A 27,662-nucleotide genomic window follows, 5' to 3' on the forward strand; every position below is an offset into this window, starting at 1 on the left:
ACTAGGACTTAAAAAAGAAACATGATTAGATTTTTCAACTAGATAACTCATGTAATGGCATGCAAAAGAGGGAAGTAGATTATAAAATAAAAATAGAAATGAGACATAAACTGAAAGATAGGAAAAAAAGTGAATTTGAAATCCTGGAATAAAAAGCAGTAAAAACTTCCAATCCAGTAGCAAAGAGCATCCTAGCACTAACTTACGGGAGCTTTAATTTTAGAAACATGGGGGAAATGCCAGAAACAGAAAGGGGTTATCTCTAGGGGGCAGGACCTGACCCGAAGCACAAAGAGAAAGGGTTCTCATGATTTCAACGGTGTGATAAGACTTTGACTTTTCAAACTACATATGTGTGTCACTTTAATAAAAAACTAAAATGATTAAAAAATGCAAAAGCCCTGGTTGCAAGAAATAACACTAACAAAGGATTACTGGAAGAATCTGCAGTCCTGGCTTTCCCCTATAGAGACTAAATTTTATTCTTGGAATAAAGCAAACCATCAGAGAGAGATGATCTCTGATTGCATCAACCCTTCTTATTATCTCTTTTATTAAGTTATTATTTGAAATTATGTCAATCAGCCACATTGAGGAACATTATAAAACCCAAATATTTCAGTACTTGTATAAGTCTGATAAGAATATTTTGTGAGTGTTTCAGGCCCCACTGTAAGGAAAAACTGTAGTCTGACTGAAAGACATATGTGTGTTCAAGCCTTTGGCTTCTGTGAATTTTGAAATTAGGTTTTTAGCTTTGGTTGCTGAGAAATTTAAGATTAAATCCATGAGTTACCTTGGCTATTTAAAAAAAAAAAAAAAGATCATATGGCATACATTTTGGGCACTAACCTAATTTTGTCTTATTTCTTGTCACTTTTATTTCTCAAATTTATTTATTATTTATTATAAATTTGTCTTATATGTACAAGTACACCTACATACAGGTGCATTTGTTTGTGTGTGTACAAATGTGTGTGTGTACTACTTCAGAATCTTTTGGATGGGGAAGGGCACAATTAGATAAAAGAAGTTGGTTATTTTGAAAAAGAGAAGAAATCAAGGTTTGGATCATGGTATCATGACTATGAAGGACAGTAAATGTCAAGTTAAGAGTTTTGAGTATATCCTGAACACTAATGATAATGAGAAGAGAACAGTGGTATTTAAGAAAGTTTTCTCTAATATAGTGTGTGGGTGGACAAAAGGAGAATACTGAGGGCCAGGAGAACAAGTAGGGGTTATTTAATATCTAGGAATGAGACAACAGAGCTTTGAGTAGACTGATGGACGTGATGTTTTGAAAGCAGAATTAAATATGGCAGGCCTCGAGAAATGATGTGGCAAGTGAATACAGAAATAAAGCATGTGACATTGAGGGAAGCATGCTATGCACTATTTAGAAAAAAAAAATGGCTTTGAGTAGAAACTTATGGAAACAATCAATTCCATTTGGTCTGTTCTGCTTGTATTGCCTTAGATTCTGACTTGGGCAAGGCTTAAGAAAGCCCAAATCATTTCAGAATTTCCTTTAGGTGATAAGTTTTATTTCTTCCAGGAGTTAGGCTGCTGTTTATTACAAATGGCAATTCCACACGTGCAAATTAACCCACTATTAAAAGGGTTCCATCTTCCCGAAAAATGATAACACACAAGTCCACTAAAATGCAGATGCAGGCACATAATAAATATTGCTTGATGCAGAGACCTGGTAAGATGAATTCTCTAGGTTCCAGGAAAAGCAAAAAATAAGCTTGAATCTTTAAATCTAAGAACTAAACTACAATTAATTTTGACTGAACTAAATTGTGGATTTATAATCTTTGGAGAATACACTAAGCTGGACTTACCTCTGTATTATTTTTTTCTAAGCAAAACAACAATATAGAGGTTTCCAAAGGGATGTGCATATCATCAAACAGAACAAAATTCTCAGTTCAGTGAAAACTTGAAAATATAACTAATTAACTAACTGCAAACCAAGTTTATATTCCCATCTAAGCACATACCCTGCTCCTTCCACTGGGAAATATTTCATAGAATCATAGAATAATGGAGTTAAAAGGGGCCTAAGGTCTTCTATTTAAAGTTCCTTATATAACAGATGGTAGAAAAAATTCAGAGAGGTTGAATGACTTGCCCAAGACCACTCAGTTTGTTAGATACAAAATGAACTAGAATCCTGCAGAGTAATCAAGTACCTTTTTGTTGTTGTTGCTGTTATTCCATTTGGCCCATCTCTAACATAATATTTGTGCAGGTTAATGTTATATGTCAACTTGACTGGCCACAGGGTACCCAACATTAACATTTGACCCAAAGACTGAGTAGGGGAAATTGCTCTCCCTGATGTGGGTGGCCCTCCTGGAATCACTGGAAGGCCTGAAGAGATCAACAAGGCTGACTCTCTCTCAAGTAAAAGGGAGCTTCTCTGGACTTACTGCTTGAGCTGTGACATTGGTCATTTCCTGCCTTTGGTCACAAACTGAAACATCACATTTTCTTGGGTCTTGAGCCTGACACATTCTAGACTGCAACTTACACTGCTGGTCTCCTGGGTCTCCAGCTTGCTAACTACAAATCTTGGGACTTCTTAACCTCCATAATCATATGATCCAATTCCTTACAATCCATCAACTCTCCCCAGAGCCCCTACACACACACACACACACACACACACACACACACACACACACACACAGAGTCATGAGCTACAAATGATTTTTTTGGTCAAGAACAGATCGTGTTTAAAACAGTGGTCCCACAAATTATAAGGGAGCTGAAAAGGTTCTATGTCCTAGTGATGTCATAGCCATCATAACATTACACTACAACCCGTCACTCTGTGGTGATGCTGGTGGAAACAAACCAATTGCACTGCCAGCTGTGTAAAGGTATACCATAATTATGTATAGTATAAAACAATGACGATAATAAATGACTCTCCTAGTGTTTTATGTATTTACTATTCTGTACTTTTATACTATACTCCTCCTACTTACAAAAAAATTTTTGCTGTAAAACAATATGTTGTCTACTTTTGTACAACCACAAAAGTGCCTAACAACACATTCTCAAAACGTTTTCCCCCACAATAAAGTGACATGTGACTGTATACATGTGTGTCCTATTGGTTCTGTTTCTCTGGGGAAACTTGACTCATACAACATCCAACAGTTCTTAAGCCTGACAGAGTAAGAAAGTAAAGAAAATGGTCTCAAAGGAATGGAGAAAATGTGGATTGGCTTTCCCAAAGCCATTTGCACCTCTTTCCTTGCTTGTCTTTCTCTTGCATCAAGTCTGAAAAGTAAACTGCAGTTTCTTAGCTCTTTTACAGCTATGGGTGGCCATGTGACACAGTTTGGAACAATAAAATGATAAGGAAGATCCCTAGGAGGACTTCCTTTTGCTCTCTGCCTTTTTATTACTCATTCTTTTTCCTGTCTAGAGACTGGACACACTGATTGGGTGTGGGGACAGCAGTTATCTGCGACCACGAGAACAAAAGCCACATGATAGGAAAGGCTAGGAAGAAAGACAAAAGGGCTTAGGGGTTTATGATGAGTAGCTACTCTCATCTCAGATTACCTCTCTAGATTCCTAAGACAAATATGCCCCACCTACTGAAGCCAGTTTTAGGTGAGTTAACTTTTACTTGTAGCCAAACCCTTTGGTTTCCTATTGCTGTCCAGGTCTCAGCTATTATAATAAAACAAAAGTGAATAGACCTTCCCCACCCATTTTGCTTTTCAGCACTGGGGATGGAACCCAGGGCATCACACATGCTAGGCAAGCATTCTATCTCTGAGCTATATCCCCAGCCCAGCATAACCCCAACTTTTAATAAACATAATCATTCATTTATTCAAGAATTTTTTAAAGATCTGCCATACTTAATGGTCCCTAAGAGGATCCAAGTGCCCAGGATGCTGGTGGGACACTAGTTTGGAGCCATTCTGGATTATAGTATGGGTTATCCGCTCTGATTTTTGGTATGCTTCCTGGTGGCAAAAGGCTAACATTAAAGTGGATCCATTCTTGGAGGGCTATCAGCAGTAGATCCAACTTTTCCCACTTGTTTCTCAAAGTTCTTTTAATGCAAAAATAATTATGTTCCCCAATTCCTGCAGCATTAGGGTGAACTAATGGTCCTTTTTCATGCAGTGACAGCAATTATCTTTCTGCTTTGATGTTATTGGTAGCTGTGGGTAAGTGCAAGAAGTACTCAGTTTAGTCAAAAGACTGGAGTGAGAAACTTGGTTCTGCCACTTTTTCTTCATTTTTATCCCAGAAGCATATCTCTGAACTTTCCTAAATTCTGTTTCCTAATTATTTGTAAGTACTCACATTAAATAAGATACTAATTACAAATGAGATCTGACAATAAGAACACTTGACAAAAATAAGATTTCATCAGATAACAATCTGCAGATGATGTAGCCAGATTGCAAACTAAAAGTAGGTTCAAACTAGGAAAGTATATGAGTAACAGGAGGACACTTCATTAATTATCTTCATAGTATTTATTTTGGTTCTTCTTCCTTCCTCTGAAAGTAAAAGTTTTTGATAAGTGATTTCCATCTGATAAAGTACTATGGTAAAAAGGCTGTATGGGACAAAATTAAAGAAATAAAAACTAGATACAATTTGGTGTATTTATTACTGAGCAATAACTGTTATCAATCATAATATAATTCAATCCTCTTACTATATGGTCTGGTCTTCCATATCCTTTAATCACATGTTTAAGTATATTTCCACTACACTCTAAGCTCCATTGATCTCTACTTATGCTTAAATCTCAGCTTAGTGGGTAAGAAAAGATTCCAGGAAATAAAATGTATGCAGCTCAATGCTCTTTTATTTATCCCTGTTCCCTGCCATTCACTAAGGGCTTTTACTTTGGGATTAATAAAATAAAAGCAAAATTCTCCAAAAGACCATTAAGGAATTGAGTGGGGAGTGCTCATATCTGATTCCACACAACATACCTTGTCCTGGGTTTCACACCGGAAACAGTCACACTCAAAGCAGTACTGGTCCCTCAGCTGCTTCCTGCGCTCCTCGCTGGTCATCAGCATATCCAGGTAGCAGATGGTGAGCTGTGGACACCCAAGAGAGGGAAGAGTTCATATGGCTGTTGTGCTTATCTTCTTTAACTAACAGTTATTATTAATGATAGTTATTAGGCTAAAATTTGTTTTTATTACACACCAATGAATATAAGGGAAGGTACCACTTATAGTCTCTTACGCAAATAATTACATGTCAAACTTTAATATATTTCCTTCCAGTCTTTGTTAAATGTAAGCACATATGCATCATATACTTATTTTAAAGAACTGGGCTCATTCATGAACTCTTTGTACTTTCATACCTTACCTTTTTTTTTTCATTTAAAAAACAGTAAAATATCAGAAGCTATTATATTCTTGGTATTACTAAAGTTTAGCCATAAATTCTATAACCTTTGGTAGTCAGAGAAACCAAATTCATTCTGGCAATCCAATGGGTGGCAGATGATGCAGCTAGATTGCTCTTAAATCCTAATCAATTCTATAGCTACCTCACAGAAGTTAGGGCCATCCAAATTTCGTATCTGTGAAATTAGGAAACAGTTCTCTTACTTGTACAAGGTAAAGTATGTGAAATAATTTCCAATGAGAGGAGCATTTAATGTCAGAGTACAATCATTGATGGTGGCTCTGAAGTTGATTTCTTTGGGTCCCTTTGAATACAGTAACTAATTCTTGCCTTGGATGGAGAAAGACCAAGATGAGAGGACATCAGAGAAGTCCAAGAGTTCACTTCAAGTCACGGTGAGTAAATGTTTGTTTTACTTACCTAGATCCCCATTGAAATGAAAATCAAATTCAGAATATATAAAACAAAACTCTTGATTTTTCCCTACCTGTTTCATCAGAAAGCCTTCACAGTCTTAGGTGACAGCATTTCCTCTTTTGTATTACACAAGCTGAAACCTCAGAGACATCCTGGACTTGGGTCTTTCCTTAACAATGCCATCCAGATCCCAGGAAACTCTGTTGGATCTATCTTTAAAACATGTTGAGAACCAACCACTTTTTACCTTTTCCAATTCTACCATCCTGATTTGAGCTACCATAATCTCTTGCTCATGATTGGTCTCCCTGCTTTTTTCCCTAGGAAACTGCATTCCATCCTTTAGCCAGAGTAACTCATCAAAACATAAAATCAGTGCTTTCTTCTGTTGGAAATGCCCCAACAGAGCCAGCTTTTGGTTGAGTAAGGGCCAAGTCCTTACAATAGACAATGGACTCCCACACCACAATGCAAAGTGTGGTCCCTGGACTGGTGCTAGTCCATGGTATGGGCTATAAGTCCACCATGAAATGCAGAAAGAAACGCAAAGACAATATTTAGAAACTTGTATACTAATTTGGTAAGAGTAATTTTGTGATTTTAATAATAAAACACTGGACTTTTATGCCCACTTTAAGGCCTGTGCACTGGCTATTTCCTCTGCCCTTCTCCCAGATCCATGATGGTGACCATCCTCATCTTCTGTTTTGGTCAAATCTCACTTTCTCAGTGAGGCCTAACTGATCACCCTATTTAAAATAGCAACCTGATTTCCATGCCATCCCAGCACTCCTAATTCCCTCATCCCTCTCTCTTTTTTTTCAACCCTGTAACATATATCGGCTTATACCATACTGGATAAATTACTTCTTTATTTGCTTTCAAATGTAGAAAGTAATTATGGGGGGGTATGTGGTGGGGGAAGAAGGGGATATTGTAGAAGAGGAAGAAGGCAGGATTACCTACTGAAGGGGATGACAAAAACTCCCTAGAGCAAGCGCTCCATGTGGTTTTTCTTATACTTAAAAGAAAGCATCTCGTGTCTACCAAACATGAGCTTACTTGTTGAAATTTACAGTGGGGCAGACAAGGCCGTCCTCTTAAACAGAAACCAGCTTCAAGAAGGCGTCACAAAAGCAGCCTGGGGAGGAGGAGAAAGCCTGGCCAGACAGACCTGCAGGAGGCACCACGGCCATCACCAGGGTGCCAGAAGCCACAGACTGACCTGGCTGGCTAGCTTTCTATAGACTCTTCACCTGTTGAGCAATTATAACATGCCACCGTACACGCAGGAACAAGAGTACCTGCCCTTACAAAATGTAGTCAGTGATGTTACTGACTATCTAACTGTGTGCTGGGCACCTGTGGAGGGCATGTTGCACACCAGCAAAGGTTGAGGGTTCAGGTAATGCTGGAATTTGTACCAGTAACTGCTGATTCAAGCCTGATGCTCTTTAAACAGGAACAGCTGCTCCTCATACTCCTGGGGGCTGTGGGAGAGGCTAGTACACAGGAGCTGCAGCCGCACCCTCAAATTGAAGAACTCAAGCCTGTGCGAAGCAGTGTTCCGTGGCAACTGGGCTCCTTCAGCAGAGACAGTGGTCACTTTTTCACTCCCTGACTCTCTTGCTTCATGATTCGAAGCCAGAGTTGCCTCTGAGATGCAAAGGGCCATGATGTTAGGTAAGTTCCTCTGATTTCTAGAGAACACCAGTTTCTACAATCCACCTGACTCCTCAGCACACTATTTACAAAGCCTATTGGTAAGTTCAGGGCAGTGTACATATTCATCTTACATCCTCAGGCTCTCCAGGTCATAGCTTCCCTACGTGAGGTGAGGGGAAGTGGTAAATTAGATGATCTCTATATTCTCTCCTGGGTTAATTCTAGGATCCTAGTTCTCATTCCAGCCAAATGGGTCCTAGCCATCAGCCCCACCACCAGACCAGGCCAATTGGCAGCAGTTATTGGGTGATTACAACACACTCAGTGTGAAGTTACTGACTCCAGGGTGCTTGACTAACCCAAGACTTTATTCCAAGAGCAGAACTCATGAGTGATGGTGCCAGGTAGTGAATGGGCAACAGGAGACTAGTTGTTTCATTTAACCCCAATAAATAGACTCTTACAGCCTCTCTTGGGGTCTTATAACTGCTTGTCACCATTACCTGGACTATGCAGTGGCTCTCTAACAGGCCTCCATGCTGCCTTCTGTCTACCTTTCATCTTCTAAACTGCTCTGAGAAAGAGCTTCTGAAAATCCAATCTGATCCTATCATTTCTCTACATGATAAGTTCTGGAGGTTTCTACCTGCCAGTGGGATAAAGTCACACAAGGCTTTCTGCTACTGCTTTTAGATTTGCTTTCTAGTCTCAACATCTTCCCCTGCACTTTATAGCCTGTCACCATTATGCACATTTGTGAATCCCAGAAACAATGCACCCACACCAACATGTAAATATACACTGCTGCCTTGGCTAGCCCGTGCCCTTTCCCCACTTTTATTCTTAAAGCTGAGGGGCTCTGTGGCAGAACATTCTGGAAAACATAGCAAGATTATGAACTGGTAATGACAGTGAAATCATTTTATCGTTCAAGATAAGAATCTTTATTAAAGACTCACCAGTTTCAATGGAGTATCTGCTCACTAAACATAGGGCTCATTCAGCAGAAATGTACTTAAAAATCTTAGTCATTGATAAACTGATGCTTTAATGGCATAGAACAAAGCTACATTAAAATATTAACACCACTGAAAACTGCTCTGACATTTTAGAGCAGCTCTTGTAGAAAATATATTAAGTCATTTTAAACATTACAGTTACAAGATAGTTTATGGATCTTGAATATGTTGCTTATACTCAAATCTCAGGCAAAATGAACCCCTTATCCATGAAACCATCTTTCCCAGCTACAACTGAATAGATAATATGACCAAATTAAAATTAGACCTTGTTTTTATTTCTTGAATTATATTGTTGTAGTTAACAAATTTTTCTGCCAATAATGGCTCTGATCTAAAATACAAAAAGAATTTGAAAAATCTCATTTCTTTTTAAAGTTAACCCTGAGTGTCAGTTTTGTCTCTTTGTCTCACAAATCCCGCTAATTTTGGTTTCTAAATATTATATTTCTCAGATCCTCCATCCTGAGTCACCACCTGACCTGGTTACATCTGAATTCTTCAGTCCACAGATATGAACCGCTCCTTGTCCCCTGAACTCACCCTCTGTTTTTGACCTCTGTGTCACTATCTAGAATACCTTTCCCTGCCTTACTCAACTTTAATTCCATGGATACTGTCATATCTAGGACTCATTTCTCTGGAAGTCCTCCTTAACTTCTCCCTGACTCCTGACCCTTACAATGCTTTGAGTGCCGTGCTTTGACTTCTGTAAAGCCCTGTGCACACTGACACCATTGCTCTTCTCACACTGCATTGTTGTCTTCTATTCTGTGTCACTTTCCTCAGCTTGAACTCCTGAAGGTAAGTCCAGGTCCTACTCATCTCTGAATTCCTCAAAGTTTCTGGAATTGCAATTCCAGCTTCTATCACCCAGTAACATTGGTGAATTTGTTAAACAATTTAATAAGATGACTGAGCAAAGAAACAGACAGCTCTAATCTCAAAACACTTTAGATTAAAACTGACATGAGGGATATGGATATGTTCTATTCATGCAGATTACATTCCTCCCAAGTGATGATGCTCCAGAGAATGGTGACAGCCAATGGCAGTATTTGTAACAGCTACAAGTTCTTTTAACTAGGAATTCCCAGGAGGGTGGCCTGGACTTTCCACCTTTCTCTGTTCCATGTTTTATAAGACTATTAGGCCATCAAATGTATGTCATAGCTTAACATAATTCAGAAGGGGCATCCATCAGCAATCCTGGCGTAAGAGTCACCATGCAGAAATCGAGCGCAGGAACTGTGTAACCACATCAAAAACATCTTTCTGTAGGAGGCTAAACCAGGAGACCAAAGCAACAAAAACAGAAGAGGCACAACAACTCAGAATGATAATCCTTAAATTTCAAAGTGTTATAATTGGTGCTGGTTTGAAAGGAAAAGGTGTTCCAAAGGATGGTTTTATGCGGAGTCCAAGGGGAAGAAATGTTCAAGATCACTCTTATATTATGGAACCTGCTGCAATTTTCCAGCTCTCTTTGTGTGAGGAATGTAATGTTACCATCTCAAACTGGTGATGAGCTAGCTTTCATGTTCCTTCTTTACTAGAGCCATGGGACATACCTATGAACTGTTGGTAGTTTAAAAATAGCTCTAAGATTCCATTCCACCTCTTATTTTGTCTTTAGAAAGCCTCATTCATTTCCTCGACAAATGCAAGCTAAGGATGTTATATTTAAGGCACTAGCTAGGCCTTGCTCATGGAACCCATATTCTGATTCTTATGTCACAGACAACCCACATTAAAACTTGGGATGTTTTAATGAGTGGTGAAGACAAAATACAAAGTTGATGCCATACAAATACCTAGCTATCTAAATTTATTCCCTTAATCAATTGAGCCAAAACTAATTTTGCACAAAAAATAGGAATTAGCCTTCTTAATCAATGCCTCAAAATGTCTTTTCTCAGGCAGTTTCTTCAATAAATGATGTTAGCAAAATTGGATATGCATATGTGGAAGAATAAAACCAGATCCTCTTCTCCCAACATACACAAAACCAACTCAAATTGGATCAAAGACCTAAATCTCAAACCTGAAACTATTTTAAAATACTATAATAAAACACAGGGGAAACCCTACAAGACTTTGGTGTAGGCCATGATTTTTTAAAATAGAACCCCAAACCACAGGAAATATAAGTAAAAATAGGCAAATGGGATTGCATCAAATTAAGAAGCCTCTGCACAGCAAAGAAAATGATCAACAGGATTTGGAGATAACCAAAGAAAGGGAGAGAATATCTGCAAATGGTACATCTAACAAGGATTTGACATTCAGAATATATAAGAAACTCAAAAAGATGAATGCCAAAGAAACAAACAACCCACTTAAAAAGTAGACTAAAGAACTAAACAGATGCTTCTCAAAAGACAACCAAAAAGCTCAATTTAATTTATTATCAGAGAAATGCGAATCAGAACCACAGTAACATATCATCTCACCCCAGTTACAATGGCCATCACCAAAAAGGCAAGCTGGTGAGGATGCAGAGAAAAGGGAGCTTTTATACACTGCTGGTGGGAGTATAATTAGTATAACCATTACAGAAAACAGTATGGGAAGTCCACAGGAAAAAAAAAAAACAAAAAACAGAACAACAAATGAGCCAGCAATTCCACTACTATGTATATACCAAAAGGAGTCTTTATACCAAAAAGATTTTTGCACTTCCAAATTCACTGCCACACTATTCACAAGAGCCAAAATATGGAATCAACCCAGATGCCCTTCAGCAGATGAATGGATAAAGAAAATATGTATTTACATGATGGAATACTGCTGATCCAAGAAAAAGAGTAAAATTCTGTCATTGACAGCAACATTATGTTGGATGCAGCATGGAGAACATTATGTTGAGTGAAGCAAGCCAGACACTGAAAGACAAATACCATATGTTCTCATTCATTTAAGAAATCCAATAAACCAACTTGTAGAAGAATGGAATAGAATTGTCATCACTAGAGACAGAGAAGGGAAATGGGTGGTGGTGGAAGGCAGAAATTAAAAGGGACTTTTAGGGACTGAGAGGCATGTTGGTAGGGAGGGGAGGTTGAAGGTAGAAGGAGGGTATTTGCACAGATGAATGCATAATGTATGCATGTATGGAAATATCACAGTGAGTCCCAACAATTTGTACAATTAACATAAATAACTTTTCTCTTGGTTCTCTTTCTCCCAATCTCTGCTCCAAGGGGTCAGATGCTTTTAAATGTCCATGATGTTAATTTGGTTGTTGTTGGTGGCTATAGGCATTACCTGGGCAGGGACTAAAGACACAGTCTTCTTCAGTGATCAATAGTCCCACACAATGAAGAACTGTTCCATGCACAATGCCAACAATGCCCTACTGAGAAATACTGCTGGTCTTTAAAGTATGCTCAATTAACAGAGAGTCAGTTCAACAAAGGTATCGAATGCCTCTGGAGTACAAGGCTAAGTGCTGGGAGATACAGAAATAAACAAGACCCAACTATGTGTCATCATACAGCTCAGAGTTGAATACAGAAATCACCAAAAGAGCCAGAATAAATGCCAAATATATATATTAATAACCACTAAAAGGAAGAACTCAGAGGAGAAGACTTTTCCGTAACATGGGAAGTCAGGAAAAGCTTTACAGAAGGGATGGTGTTTGCAAAGGCCTTGAAGGATACATGGTGTTAAGACAGGAAGAAATGGTGGACAGAGAGAAGGACAACCGAGCAGAGGACTGTCATTCACCCTGATGTATGTTCAGTAGGATAGTGAAAGTTTAATTCTTGCAAAAAGCTGATATCTAAGAAGGACTTATGGTTCACTATTTAAGTTGCATATTTCTATATATTCTGAACAATTTTAAGGTTTTTTTTGTACTAGAAAATGCAAGCAGTGTTTTCACAAAAGTAAAGACTATACAGTGATTTGAAATACAATAAATGAAGGTAATGCATAGTCTTCCAATAAAGGATATTTGAAGACTAAGGGGAAAAAATGAAAATAAAAAAGGACTTAAGGGCAGAATCCTCTTGCTGTTGAGAAGATGCCTTGAATAAGTACCATAGAGAAAATATCTGAGTCTGCAGGACCTAATGCTGAGCAGAATTGTTTTGTTTTACGCCAAAGGAAGGATTTGCTTGTTGTTCCAGAGACAGAAAGAAACTGATGCGAAAAAGTGAAATAAGCACCAAAAGACGAGGTGTTCTTTCACCAATGTGAAAACCAGCCAAGAAGAATGACTGGTGAGTATGGCTAAAAACATTAAGATATAAGAGTGGTTTTTTTTTTTTTTTGAGAACTCTAACCATTCTAAGAGGTTTTTGTTTGCTTGTCAAGTGATTTGTTTGGGTGTTGTGCTGGAAAATGAACTTAGGACCTCATGAGTTAAACCTAGGCTATGCTGGGCAAGCACTTTACCACGGAACTATGCCTCCGCCCTTGTTTGGTTGTTCAAAGTTCACTAAAATACCACCAACATCATCAATAATAACAGTAGCAGCCACTCTTCAGCCTCTAAACTGATAGTGCCAAAAATAGATGGTAGTTCACTTTCTTACCTGCCTTGAATTCACATATGGCCCCAAAAAACTAAATTCAAATTCTCCATATCATTGACAAATAGCCTGATATACTTAGTGAACTGGTCTTAAAAACCGGAAATTCACCAAGTTGCTGTGTAAGAGGAACCTTATTTGGTTGAAAATCAGTTTGGAAGGAGTCTTGTCAAAGCCAAATCCCTGTCTTCATAAAACATGATACCTCTGAATTTAGGTTTTATGGGCTATATGCTGAGTAAGTGCAATAAAATCTCTGTTTTCCTTACAATAAATATCCACTTTAGCAAATTAGAAGATAGAAGGAAACTGGATCCTACAAAACATAAATATCTATAACCAAGAACTAAACGCAGGTGGTAACTAAGTAACTCCATGCAGGTTCAGGTTCAGTAGCCCTGGAACAACCTATATGAAGACAAGATATCTTGAGTAACCTCAGGCTTCTACAAAGTTTCCTCATCAAAAGAGGCTGTCTATAAAACTGGAAGGGTCAAGAACAATTTATTGCTGGAGGTCATATTCCCAGTCCTCCATTCCCTCTGCATCTTTGCTTAAACAATTATCCAGAGATGCTGATGGGTTTGTGAAGCCCCAATGACAGCCAAAAAGAGTAAAACCTGTCTGCTTTCTTAACATGGGATTTTAAATGTGTAATTATCTTCAAAATGCAATTAGCAGCCTTGAGAATAAGTATGTCCTGAGCATACTATTCACAAGTTGGGCCGCTTGCCCTACCCACAGAAGAATGATCATTTGCAGAGATGTGACAGGCTGCTGAGCTGTTGCTATTGAAAAGATTTAATGACTCCTGTGCATGTGCATAAAACACACACCCTCTGTCACACACATAAACACTTCTCATATATGTGCAATAGAACTATATCATCATCCAGAAATATGACAATTGAAAAAAAAAAAAGCCCTTCCATCGTTGGCATATGATAGGTTGCTGGACAGAGGAGACTGTATTACATATCTTCCCATTGGCTGAAGGAAAATGGAAAGCTTCTCAAGAGCACAAATGATTTTAGGATGACCACACTGAAAGATTCTTTAATAGGAAAAGAGGCTGGGTAATGGGAAGCACAGATTTCCTTACCTCCTCTCCCACCTCAATGTCTCGGACAGCACGAAGTAAGAGGTGGGGCCCATTGAACACAATCGAACAGTTGGGGTCGCAGCTGTGGTTGAGCAATGACATACTAAAGGAAAGAAAAAATTAAAACAAGGGTGACCATCATGGATCAGTCGATAGAGTCAAACAGCTACATTTAATAAATGCCATGTGCAAAGACACTATAGGCTGGTATGGGCAGAGACGGGTTAGGTTCAGAGTGCACTGAGGGCTGAGGATGCATTCACAGAAATGTCACACGCCCACTTCATATGAAGTAAAATGCTTCCCAAGATGGAGGATAATTAGGGAAGTTGGTTAATAAAACCTTTTTGTTTTTAGTCCTTTCGGGGATAGGGGTGAGAAGGCAGTTGTTTCATTAGGTACCCAACATGAAATGGGGGGAAATTGGACTGGCAAAGAAATTGTCTCTAAGATAATAGGTTGCAGCAGCAATCACTGCAGCCAAGGTTATACTGACCTTGCCCCCAGAGTATCTCATTTGTTGAGCTCTGTTGGAGGAACAGCAGCCTATGCTAGTCTTCCACACTGAAGAATAATTAGGAGGACTTCCTCTAATATAGCAAGCTAAGGCAGTCTTGCTATATAGATCCTGCTGCATTCTGAACCACAGTCTAGTCATCTTATTATCTTGGAGGTACATTTTTTTTTACCACATGGGAAATGGAATGAATTTACATTGCCACTATAAAGTGATAATCAGAATGAGCATTTTTTATGTAGAAAGCACTTCAGCATGTTTTTATAAATTCAATCATCACAACAACCTTATAAGGATCACTTATAGTTAAAGAGACTGATACACAGAAGTTAAATGACTTACCCTAGAACATACACCTAGTAAGGCAGTGACTGAATCTGAAACTCGTGGTCTAAACTCAGAGCCAATGCTTTGAACATTCTATGTTCCTGCTTTTTGAGAATCACTATCAACAGAACTGATCTACAGCTAATGGCACTAGAGAGAAACAAGAAGCTGAATTCTCTTATTCACAGTTTCATTATAAGAAAGGGTGTTTTATATATGGGACCTAATAGTCAAAAACAAAACAAAAGTAGGAGTGATTGTAGAAGAATAGTCTAGTAGCTTGGGGAGAGAGGTCACCATAGTAGAACCCTCCAGAGGCCCAACCTTGAAAGTTTTCTTGCCTCCTTGAGTGAAGAAGCTCAAAAGACAAAATTAAACCCACTGGTACAGGACAGCAAATCTGGTGAAAACATCCTGTGCTTCAGCCCAGGAGGTTGGGAATAAGATAAGGGTAGGAGTTGGGGAAAAAAAAAACAAAAAAAAAAAACCTCAGCCTGATGGTTAGTGAGCACCACAATCCTCAACTTCCTTCCCCAAACCCCACTAAGAACAAGAATTTGAGTCTGAGATCCTCCTCTTCATGAATACCACAGCATATAATGTGGTATGGAAGTTTTATGACTTAACATTTTTATATCTTATAATTTATCATAAGGTATTGAGCTTGACTCATAAGCCAGCTGCTACGACAGCCTTTCTACCTCCAGAAGGCTGGGGAACTGGGTAGGAATTAATGATGTGACTTCTAGTCAATGAAATACCATCAGCCATACCTAGGGTACAGGCCAACACCAACTTCCTGCATCTCCGCGTTACAGATGGTGAAAGAGTTGCAGATCACCTGCAAAAACAAAGGGGAGAGAATCAGTGTGACTAAACTTCAGTAAGAAGAGAATAAAAATATTCAAAATAAAACATGGAACCTTTTAATAGTTCTTTTGGAAAGATCCAAGTCGAACATGGATGCTCTTTGATTTGCAAAAGAGCTCTGGGGCACACTCCCCATGAAGACACCAGGTGTTTAAGTATAGAAATATCAACATCCTAGGAGGAGGAGAAACAGGTTTGAATCATCCCAGCAACTATTAACTGTAGTCTCACCACCCCAATTCCCAAAATTGGATGAAATGTTCAAAATTCAGAATATAAGTAAGCTACTTATTGAGAACTATACTCTATTTATATTTTTCACTCAAACTGCCTACAGTTTCCAAATGCCACCGAGTCTGAAAACTACAGCAGCCTTCTAGTCCTACGAAGAGTGAAGCACACTCTGAGTGATTTTATGACCCAAACTGATCACAGACCATAAGCACAGGAAGTCATTCAGTCAAGCCATGACCTTTACTAGGGACCCCTTTACAGGGGACCCCTCCTGGCTATGTGTCCCTTATACTTTGGGGGATACAGAAAAAGAAATAAAAGACATGTGGGTATGGTGACACATGCCTGTAATCCCAGCTACTCTGGAGATTGGGGTAGGAGGATTGTAAATTGGAGGTTAGCCTGGGTCAACTTAGCAAGACCCTATCTCAAAATAAAATTAAGAAGAACTGGGGATGCAGCTCAGAGGTAGAGTGCTTGCCTAGTATGTTGTGAGCCCTTGGGTTCAATCCCCAGTACCAGGCAAGGAAGGGAGGATTACTGTGCTCATTTGTGTAGTAAGGTCAGTGTATGAGATGCCACACAGAATCATGGAAAGAGCACTGAACTTTGAATTAGAAAATCTAGGTCTTGGCCACACAATGTTGCCCAAGACAGATAGATGTCAGGGCACGAGCAATGAAGAAGAGAACAAGGTACTTGTCTTAAGAGAACTTAAGTTCTGTGGAATGACAGATTTTTTTTTTTAACCCAACAACAGAAAAATATCACATGTGGATAAATGCTAAAGAGAGAAATAAGATAAAGTAAAATGGAGAGGGGGAAAAAAGTGAAGAAAGCTCCTTAGGGTAAGGTGACATTTAAGCAGTGATCTGAAGGGACAGGAGAAAGGAGCACATGCATACTTAGGAAGTCAAAGTTCATGTCAGGAGAAGGAGCAACTGCAAAGGCCTGTGGCGAGAGCATTCATGGGTACCCAGGGTAATGGTAGGAAGGTTGGGGTGGACAAAGCAGAGCGGGTAAGAAGAAGGGTAAATGAGATCAGAGAGGTATTTAGATCATACAGAGCCAGACAGCCGTGTTTGGATTGTATTCTGAGCAAGACAGAAAGTCCCTGGATTGATTCAGAGCCAAGGAATGAGTGGATTTCTGTTATAAAAGGATGACTCTGGCTGTTGGGTAAAAATATGCTATTAAAAGGCAAGGATGGGAGTAGAGAACACAGTCACTGTAATAGCCCAGGTGAAAAATGACGGTGGCTTGGATGTTGGTAGCAACAGAAGTGGGAAGAGGTTGGTTAGCACTGCCAAGAGGATTTGCTGGAGAGCTGTTTATGGGGAATAAAAAGAGTCAAGGATAATGCTTGAGTTTAGGCCTGAACAAGTGAAAAATATAGCTGCCACTCATGAAGATGAGGAAGGATGTAAAAGGCATGGGCTTGGTTGCAGGGAGTAGGGAGAATGTCCCATGGTTCTGTATTAGTCATGTTAAATTTGAAATGGCCCATTTAATATCCAAGTCAAGCCTAAGAGTGAGGCAATGGAGTCCATGGGGACAGTTAGGGCTGGTGATATAAATTTAGGATGGAACATAATAAAGCCTATCAAAAATAAAGCAGAAGAGGTCGTTACAGACTTGAGATGAACTAGAGCCACAAATGGATGCTGACTTGTTATAAAGTTCTGTAAAGGAAAAAGCAGTAACAACAAATTTCTCTGAATCAAGTTTATATGAACAACACAAAATATGAAAGTGTCCTGTCTTCTGAGGCTCTTCCACTATGCCAAATAGCTCTTACATGAAATCCAGTGCTACCTACCACAATTGGGCGTTCTTCCTGTAAAAGTCTAATAAAATTGCATTTTCAAATCAGGAAATAAATTGGTATATATGCACATATTTTAGACAAATGCCACTTAAATTACTTTATGAGCATCTGTTTTGCATTAAACTGCAACAGTGTATTGCATATACACACACATTTATATGTTTATATATATATATACACACACACACACACATAAAATGGATGATAAAAATACAGGACAAAAGATTCTGTTTTTTAAAATTTAAACATTTTAAAATGGATATGCATATGCATTTTGGAGGGGAGTTATGGATTTTAACACATATTTTAAAGCATACTACAACTTAAGCTGAAGTAATCCACCATCAAAAAAACAGATCAAACAGATCTAATTTGCTAACTTTTGAATCAAACCAAAATTAATTTTTTGAACTATGAAGCAAATTAAAGTTTTTTCCAAAATAGGTTTATTCTGATGGCATTTTCAAAGAGGAAGAACTAATGGGAAAATATCAAGGTGGTGGTCTCTTCCTCTGGTAAAACTCTTCTCTTCATTACATGGTTTTTATTTATCCCTTTAGTAGCAGGGCTCATACCAGATCATTTACTTGCCACCATACACAACCAGACTGTAAGATACTCAAAGGGAAGAGACAGTATTTCACTATCACCATGCCTGGCACAAGGTCTGGTACACAGAAGACACAATAGGCCTATTTCAAATGGATGGCTATGTGGATGTGGTCCTCAGCATCTCCAGAGGACCAACATCCAGAAAAGGGTCAGGGAAGCTGCCAGAAACCACTCATAGGGACCCTGTGGATGTGGAGGGGGAGAGACGGGTAGAGTTCTGGGCCGTGAATGGGAATGGGTAGAAGTCAATCTTCCATCCTCTTGTCCTTAGGTGTCCCATCTTTGTATGAAACGGGTCATATCTCTTTGTCCATTCTAGTCTAGCTTATTGTTTGTTTCATCCTCTTTTCTACTAGTCCAAGGGATGAAATGACAGTCTTATTCATGAGATGAGCATAAGGACTTGTTTGATTCTCTTGTTATTACCAAGAGCCTTATATACTAGGCACGAAGTAAATATTTACCAAGTGAATTAATGAAGAAATCAGTGAATGACACTCCACGTGTTTGGAGTTAGTGACACTCCTTCCCTTTGGCTTCTCTTGCACTTTCTCCTTTTATTCTTTACTTTCCTCTTTCTTTTTCTTTGTCTATTTCCACTATTATCAATCTGTCACTCCCATCTTTCAATTCCATAATACAAATAGGGACAGTCATATGTTAGTCTTGAGCCGGTGAATAGACAGTGAAGGTTTTTTTTTTTTGTGGGGGGGGCTGGTAGCCATGATGGGTATGAGGTAGCTCTCAGGGTTTTTCTTCTCTAAATGAAAGAGTAGGTAGATAATATGTCCATGTGTGCTCAAGGAATTAAGTTGAAAGGAATTATTTCCTTTTATTAAGAAATAAAATAATGAAAATAAAGTCTGTAAATAAATTTTACACATTTTAAAAGTATTAACTTTGTACAAACAGCTTTTTAAAGGAAATTGTCCTTAGTACACAATAAAGGAATGAATACTTCACACAAAGACACATTTAGAAAAGTATATCAATGGGATTATTTTGATTAAGAGCAGTTAGGCACCAATGAGCAATTAGATTAAAGAATTCTTTCTAGGGGTTGTAACTCTGTGGTAGAGCACTTGCCTAGCCCATGTGAGGCACTGGGTTTGATCTTTGGCACAATGTAAAAATAAATAAATAAAATAAAAGTATTATGTCCATCTACAACTAAAAAAAAATCTTTTTAAAGAATTCTTTCTAAAAAATGAAGCATGTTATTTCATTACTATTAAATGTGACTTGTGTTTACTTTTCATAATTTTTCCTTTAAAACAATGCCACAGGGCATGGTATTGCATGCCTGTATCCCCTTCGATCTGGGAGACTAATGCAGGAGGATCTCATCTGCAAGGCCAGCCTGGGAAACTTAGTAAGATCTTCACTCAAAATAAAAAATAAAAAGGGTAGGGGGTATAGCTCAGTGGTGGAACATGCTTGGGTTCAATCCCCAATACTGGAAGAAAACATCTTTATAATACTGCAGCCTTGCTGGATGACAAAAATCTAAAATCTAATAAGCTAGCCACTTTGTAAAACAATATGGAGGTTCCTCAAAAGACTAGGAATGGAACTACATATGATCCCACTACCATATGACCTTGATATTTATCCAAAAGAACTAAAATCAGCATACTATAGTAATACATGCGTACCAATGTTTACAGTAGCACAATCCACAATATCCACATTATGGAACCAGCTTAGGTACCCATCAACAGACCAACAGATAAAGAAAATGTTATATATACACAACATGTATGTTATAATAAATAATATAAAATGTAATATAAATGTTATATATACATAGCCATGAACAAGAATGAAATTATGTCCTTTATAAATGAATGGAAATGGAGAACATCATATTATGTGAAATAAGTCAAACCAAGTCAAAGGTCAAACATTTTCTCTCAGATAACAGCTAAAGAGAAAAAAAGGAATAAAAAAGGGAGCTCTCATGAAAATAGAAGGGACATCAACAGAGTAGATGGGGGAGGGAGGACGGGATAGATGGATATAGATAGACAGACAGACAGAAGAAAGACCCATAGAAAAGAAGAAGGGGATCAGGGGAAAGAAGTAGGAGAGAGAAAGTACTGGGAATTAAAATTAAGAAAACTATGTTACATGCATTTACGAATAGATTGAAATGAACCTCACTATGTATGTATAACTATAATGCACCAAAGAAAATCTAGTGAGTACAAGGTTACTGAACCCTTATATTTTATAAAAACAACCAAAGTGAAATTTAAAATATTCTATGAAACAAAATTCTTATGTCATTTGGTGCAGGTAGATGCAGAATCCAACATTTGCGTTCTGAGGTGGAAATTCCCCTGGAGAGTAGATGCAAATAGCAATCAATACCAAACACAAAGTGAGCACCTCAGAGACATACATACTCATGTTAAATACCACACGTTCAAATTTCACATTTTTCCTCAAGTTTATGGAATTGTAGACTTTCTTGTGGCAGCACATAAACTGAGATATTTGAGACACAAGGAAAATTCACCACTGTACCTTGCAGTAGCTGAATCTATAAGAAAACTTACAACCCAACCACAGTAGAGTCTCAATGACTGACTTGACACAAAGCCCATGTCAAAGAATTCTTCCAATTTCAAAAAACATAATAAAATCCAAAACAAATAGAAGGAAACTCAGTTTCTGAACACAAATGTGTAGCGGTTTCCTCAATGCCCATCCATGTTGTCTTTATTTCTCTAATTACCTCATGAGTAGAATGTTTGGCAAACAGGATTTTAGACACAGAGTTCACTGACTAGAGGGACTACAGGTGAATTTTCAGAAGAGTTTATTGCACCTGGTTTCATTAAGCTGGGTGGATTGAAGAAATGGAAGTGGGAAGAACTGGCAGAGATGAAAACCAAAAGCAGGAATTTTCATGGAAAATGCCCCCCCCACCCCTAGACCTAGAACTCATAATTCTGAAACTAGAAAAGCACAATAAGTGTTTTAGTCAGGGTATATTTTTCTCTTCCCACAGAGTATGACATTTTATTAAATTCTGATTTTTTTTCCTCCAGAATCTTAAAGTTTAAGAGACTGAAATTTCTCCTCAATCTCTCCTATTTGTGTGGCAAAAATTTATCCATCACTCAGGACTCAGTTCAGGCCTCCACAGAGTAGATGGGGGAGGGAGGACGGGATAGATGGATAGATTGGATTTCATTTCAATTTGAGTAAACCTGAATGGTGGATTTGCTGGTAATCTCAAGCAATCCTTGAAGGTATATAAGCACATGCAAGCACCTTCTCTAAGAGCATCCACAGTTGTCTTCACAACCTGCCTTTCTGCGTAACTGGCATAAAATACTGATTTTTTTTTTCACATTGGAGGTTTGCAATCTCCAAACTAGAATTAACAATGGCAGAGAGTGGGGCTGGGGAGGAAGGTCTGCTCAGGAGAGAAGAGGCAGTGTTTCCCAGAGGATGGTAAACACATATCAAAACACTGCACTGTACTCTATAGATTATTATTGGTGAATTAACAGAAGTGTTTCCAGAAGGTTTATAATGGCATCTGTTTCTATTTCAATTTTTAAAAATCAATAACTAAAACAATTATATTTAGTCTTTATCAGGAAGTTGCTAGAAAACCTTCATGTTCCATCAATGGGCATGTGTTAAGGCCAGGGGTGCAAAGGACTATGCTTATTGACTCTGAGCTGCCTCTTTGTGGTGGTCTGACATTATAGAGTTTTCTATTGTTTCTTAGTCACATGTGATTTAATTTGCAAACCTAATGGACCACTGGTTAAGGACAAAGAACAAGTAGACATGAACCTGAAAACACAACAAACAAAAGCAAAAACCAGACCAGTGGGACTGCATCAAATTAAACTGCACAGCAAAGGAAACAACAGAGTGAAGCAATGTCTTACAAAGAAAGAGAAAATATTTGCAAACCATACATCTGATAAGGGGCTAATATTATAATACATATGGAATTCAACTCAATAGCAAGAAAACAATCCCATTAAAAAGGGGGTAAAGACTTGAATAGATATTTCTCAAAAGAAGATATCTGAATAAAAGGTTCATGAAAAAATGTTGAACATCAGTAATCATTAGGAAAATTTGAATTAAAACTACCATGAGCCATCACCTCATACCTATTAGAAAAGGTATAATCAAAAAGATGAAAGATAAATGTTAGTGAAGACATGAAGAAAAGAGAAGCCCTGAAAAGTGTTGGTGGAGATGTAAATTAGTACAGCTATTATGGAAATGGTACAGAGCTTCTCAAAACACTGAGAATAGAATTAGCATATAATCCAGAAATCCCAATTCTGGGTATACATTTAAAAGAATGGAAATGAGAGCTATCTACACTCTCATGTTCACTGCAGCATTATTCATAAGAGCCAAGATACAGAATTAGCCTAAGTGTTCATCAATGAATGAGTATATAAGGAGAATGTGGTATATAGACACATGGAATATTATTTAGCCTTAAAAAGGAAAGAAATTCTGTTATTTGTGACAACCTTGATGAACCTGAAGGACTCTGTTAAGTGAAATAAGCCAAACACAGAATGATAAAAACTACATGATCTTACTTATATATATAATCAAAAAAAGTCAAACTCATAGAGATATAGTAGTTGTATAATGGTAGAGGGAAGCAGGAAGTTGGTCAACAGGTGCCATGTTTCAGGGGAGAGATATGTTTCTGAGATCCACTACACAACATGATTATTAATAATAATGTATTATATGTTTCAAAGTTTCCATTGGCAAATTTCAAATGTCTCATCCCCCCAAAATGATGTGATATGACAGACATGTTAATAAGCTTGATTCAATCATATATCAAATTATATTCACATGTGATATACCACATTGAATACATATACCAAAACACTACAGTGTACCTCATAAATTGTTATTGGTGAATTAAAACTTCAAAAGAATTTAAATATAGAAAGTAAAGGTACTGAAAAACAAGGATGAACATAAAAAAAAGATAATTCTATAAATTTGTTTCAAGATGCCTCATATAATGACTTATCTGGTTAGAACCTTTATATAGCATCTCAAGACTTCATTAGTATTTTTAAAATGTTAGAAAGAAAACATAGAATGAACACATAATTTTGTGAGGATGGCATTAAGATTATTAAAGTCTCCAGTGTGTCATTTTAAATGTGCTTACATCAAGCCTCCTAAAATTTCTCTCTTACCTCATTTAGAAAAAGAAATGTGAAAATTATAAAACATAACCTAGCTGGCTTCTTGACAGAAAACCTGTAAGAATATTGAACAACAGATCATGAGTACAAAAGACTACCTAAAACCCAAATCAAAAATAGTTGATTTAAAAATTTGTGTTGATAAATAATGTTTCTTGATACAAAAACTAATTTAAAAAGTCAAACTACATAGACCATTTATTAAATGGGAAAATTTAAATTTTTTTCTTTATATAATTTTTAAAATATTTTTCTTTATATGTGAACATTATTGAAGATATTTTACAAATTTCCTTCATCACATAAGCAAAGTAAAATAAAATAATCTTAGTTAAGAAAACTTCTTCATCTCAGTGACATAACAATATACTTGGACATATGTCCCTGGTACACTCAATTGTTTCTACAACTGCAATGATGTCTGTCACTTTGCAAGCTTTGACCACAAGTAGATATGTAACACATGCTAGGCATACAAACTAGTCAACAATAACTTACCAAGGCTGAAATCAACATCAAGGCCAATATCATAAGTGAGGGAAGAGCAATCAGAAAACTGTGCCTATTATTTTACATCTCTCCCAAGGCCCAAGTGCCAAACTTAGCAAATGGAGCCTCTTTAGATAACATGCTTGCTTTCTAAAACTCATCCACATTTTCCTTTCCCAAGGGCTTTACTCACCACAGAACTTATTATACTTTAAACAACTGTCCTTGATAATAGAAAGCTAAACAGGAATGATATTCACAAATTTGTCCATTGTTTTTTTTTTCTGAGTCTATTACCTGGCATTTCACCTCTTTAAAATGATTTGATGGAAAAAGCACTTACTATAGATGTATGTCAAATCTGTATAAAGTAGAAAGCTCTATAACACAATTTTCATTGTTTAATCTTCCTCCCACACACATCCTGAGGTTTAGAACTACTTTGATACTCTTAAATAATTTATTATACTATATTGTTGTAGGTTTCTACAGCTCTTCCAATATGCCTTTTCTTTTACAAGTTTCATTTATACATGTTCCTTCCCCAAAAGTTTATCACAATAAACTCAACTTTCTCCTATAGATCTCACTTAAAAATTCTTTTGTGCAGCTTCAATTTCCAAAATATGTTCCCTTACATGATAATCTAGTTTCATTATCCTTTTTGCACATAATTGGTGTAGAAATTCATCCCTGGGGCAATGCCAGTGTTCTTCACTGTAATTTGTCTTAGTTCCAGTACTGAGTTCCCAAATGCACTGTGCTAGGTGGTATGTACATCATCCAACCGAGGCTGAATTGAATGTAGCAGAGTGTGTGGCTCAAATCAACTGCATTTTCCCATCAAGCTAATGGAGAAAAGAAAACTACAGAAAAATGGTCCATGTGAAAATTAAGACTGATCACCAACAACTGCTTAATATAATTCCCAAATGAAAGATAAATTCCAGACCATTCTGGGGTTACCCTTGCTATGTAGAAATTAAAGTGAATGTTCTCTCACAGAGAATGGTTGGCAAACAAGGGCTTTTTGTACTGATGGTACTTGACATCTTGGGAGTGAAACCCAGAAACATATATATTTCACGTTCTAGTATATGAATGGTGCATGACTCATTTACAACACACATGAAGCTATTTTCAGGACTAGGACCCAGGGCTTTTGCAGACGGGTTGGGTGGGGTGGGGGGCACCTTAGCAGGACAGTCCTGTGACTGCCCATGCAGACCCAATACCTAGACATTGTCCAGTGGGCAGGAGTCAGGGAAGAAATCATATTAAGTCATAGCTTTAATTATACAGTGCAAAGGCTACAAGAAATTAGGCTGAAGTCAGATAGTCCCTCTTATGATCCCTCAAGGCACACTTCTTTATTTTCAGAAATATGAAAGGAAATAAAAAAGAAAATAAACCATGGCTTCCATCCCTGCCCCATCCTGTTCCTTCTTCTTCCTCCAGCACCTCTTAAAGGCTGGGTACACAGAACAGACTGGGGCAGGGGGCTTCTATACAAGGACACAATTTGATCATTATCTTCTCAGCTGGCACCATTTTAAACCAGTCACTTAATGCATACAGGGCACTATTCCGAAGCTTTCTCCTGAGGAGATTCCTAAATTGGTGGTGAAATAGAATAACAACTCAGGGAGCAGCACCCCCTCAGGAGTTCCTATAGGAATCCACAAGAGAGATCCCCTCCCTCACCCTGAGTTCAGCAGAATGTGAAGAGAAGAGGTAATTTGGAAAAATTGCTTAAGCATATCTTCCCTTTGGTAATGGACATTGCTAAAAGGTTTTTAAAAAATATTTATTTTTTAGTTGTAGTTGGACACAATACCTTTATTTTATTTATTTATTCTTATGTGGTGCTAAGGATCGAACCCAGGGCCTCGCACATGCTAGGCGAGAGCTCTACCACTGAGCCACAACCCCAGCCCCTGAAAGTAAAGTTTGATGACTTTTTTGAATAGATTGGTGGGATGTTAATGAGTAAGAAAACACTGCAGAAGCATAGCTCAAAAGTCAGACAAGCCCCTGCCTGTAGGAGAGAGGCTGGCTGCTGAGTGTGGAGCTGATCCCCTCACCCCAGTTCTTCCCTTCTCTTCTCGAGTTTGCCCTCTCATGCTGCCCTCTCTCTGAATTGTCTACTTTTCATGCCTTCAAGTCTCTGCAGGGTTGGAAGGTCCCTCAACCTTGAATAGCCTCTTCCCTTTTCCATATTGAACTATCACTGCTTTTTTGATGTCAGGGCCAAAGTCCCCTCTTGGGGAAAGCCTTTATTAGATCTGTTCATCTGGAGAAGAAAGATTTCTTGGATCGTGCACCCACATATCCACTCCAGCATTTGATACACTATAGGACACCTATTTCTTTATATTTGAGCTCTAAGAAGGTAGAAATTCTATTTTATTCTTACTGGAGAGCATATTAGACTAGTATAGCATACTGAGTGCTCAAAGAATGCTTGCTGGGCTGGGCCCAGTGGTGTAGGCCTGTAATCCCAGCTACCTAGGAGACTGAGACAAGAGGTTCACAAGTTTGAGGCCAGCGTGGGCAACTCACTTAGGGAGATCCTGTCTCAAAATAAAATAAAAAAGGGGCCAGAGGGCTTGGGTTGTGGCTCAGTGGCAGAGCATGTGTGAAGTACTGGGTTTGATTCTCAGTGCCATATATAAATAAATAAAATACAAATCCATTAATAACTGAAAATAAAATTTAAAAGGTGGGGGGTGGAATGGAGATACAGTGGTAGAGTGCTTGTCTAGCAAGGGCAAGGCCCTGGGTTTGATCTTACTAAAAAAAAAGGATTAACTTTCTTTCTTTCCTTTTTCTCTTCCTCTACTCTTTTTTTCAAACACTCATTCAGTAACCCACATAGGCCATGTTCTGAAGCTATACGAAGGTATAATGAGAACCCTACCCTCAGTAACTCTGAGACTAGTATGGGACAATGAAATATTAGTTTAAAAAGAAATCACATGCACACTGTTATAGTGCTCAGCAGACAGGTCATTAACTTGGCTGGGGCAGGTCAGAGAAAGCTCCTCAGAGAAAGGATGCCAGGAAGGAGGTACCTGGGATCTAAAAATCACAAGTCTAACTCAAACTTCCCATTCCTTATGTGTCCTAGTGAGAAATACCAACTTAATAATAAATTCTAAAAACTTCTATTTTTCCTTAGATTGAAGAGACCTGGCATAAATTTAATACCTAGACTTTCAAAAGTTGAAGGTTGTGACATCTTGATAATATCAGACATGGCACTAAGAAGTAAAAGGAACAGGGACATAATAAGGTTTGCCACAGGAAGAAGAACACAATGCCCACCAGGCTTTCTCCCTGGTTTGAAAGACTTATAAACCTCTAAAATGTGCCCTGTTCTCACTCCACGT

General features: G+C 38.0%; 1 protein-coding gene across 2 annotated transcripts in view; it reads right to left on the reverse strand.

The window, feature by feature from the left end:
* Smyd3 (SET and MYND domain containing 3) overlaps window positions 1–27,662 on the reverse strand; it is a 699,549-nt gene that overhangs the window by 154,886 nt on the left and 517,001 nt on the right. For both annotated transcript variants that reach the window (XM_034636160.2, XM_027928608.3), the window contains 3 exons: window positions 15,786–15,853; window positions 14,169–14,271; window positions 4,992–5,102 (listed from right to left, as the gene is read on the reverse strand). In XM_034636160.2, the coding sequence (XP_034492051.1) occupies window positions 4,992–5,102; window positions 14,169–14,271; window positions 15,786–15,817 (246 nt within the window). In that variant the 5' untranslated portion in view covers window positions 15,818–15,853. The remainder of the gene's footprint in view (window positions 1–4,991; window positions 5,103–14,168; window positions 14,272–15,785; window positions 15,854–27,662) is intronic.

The sequence above is a fragment of the Marmota flaviventris genome, chromosome 12, assembly GCF_047511675.1.
Source record: "Marmota flaviventris isolate mMarFla1 chromosome 12, mMarFla1.hap1, whole genome shotgun sequence".
Classification (NCBI taxonomy): Eukaryota; Metazoa; Chordata; class Mammalia; order Rodentia; family Sciuridae; genus Marmota; species Marmota flaviventris.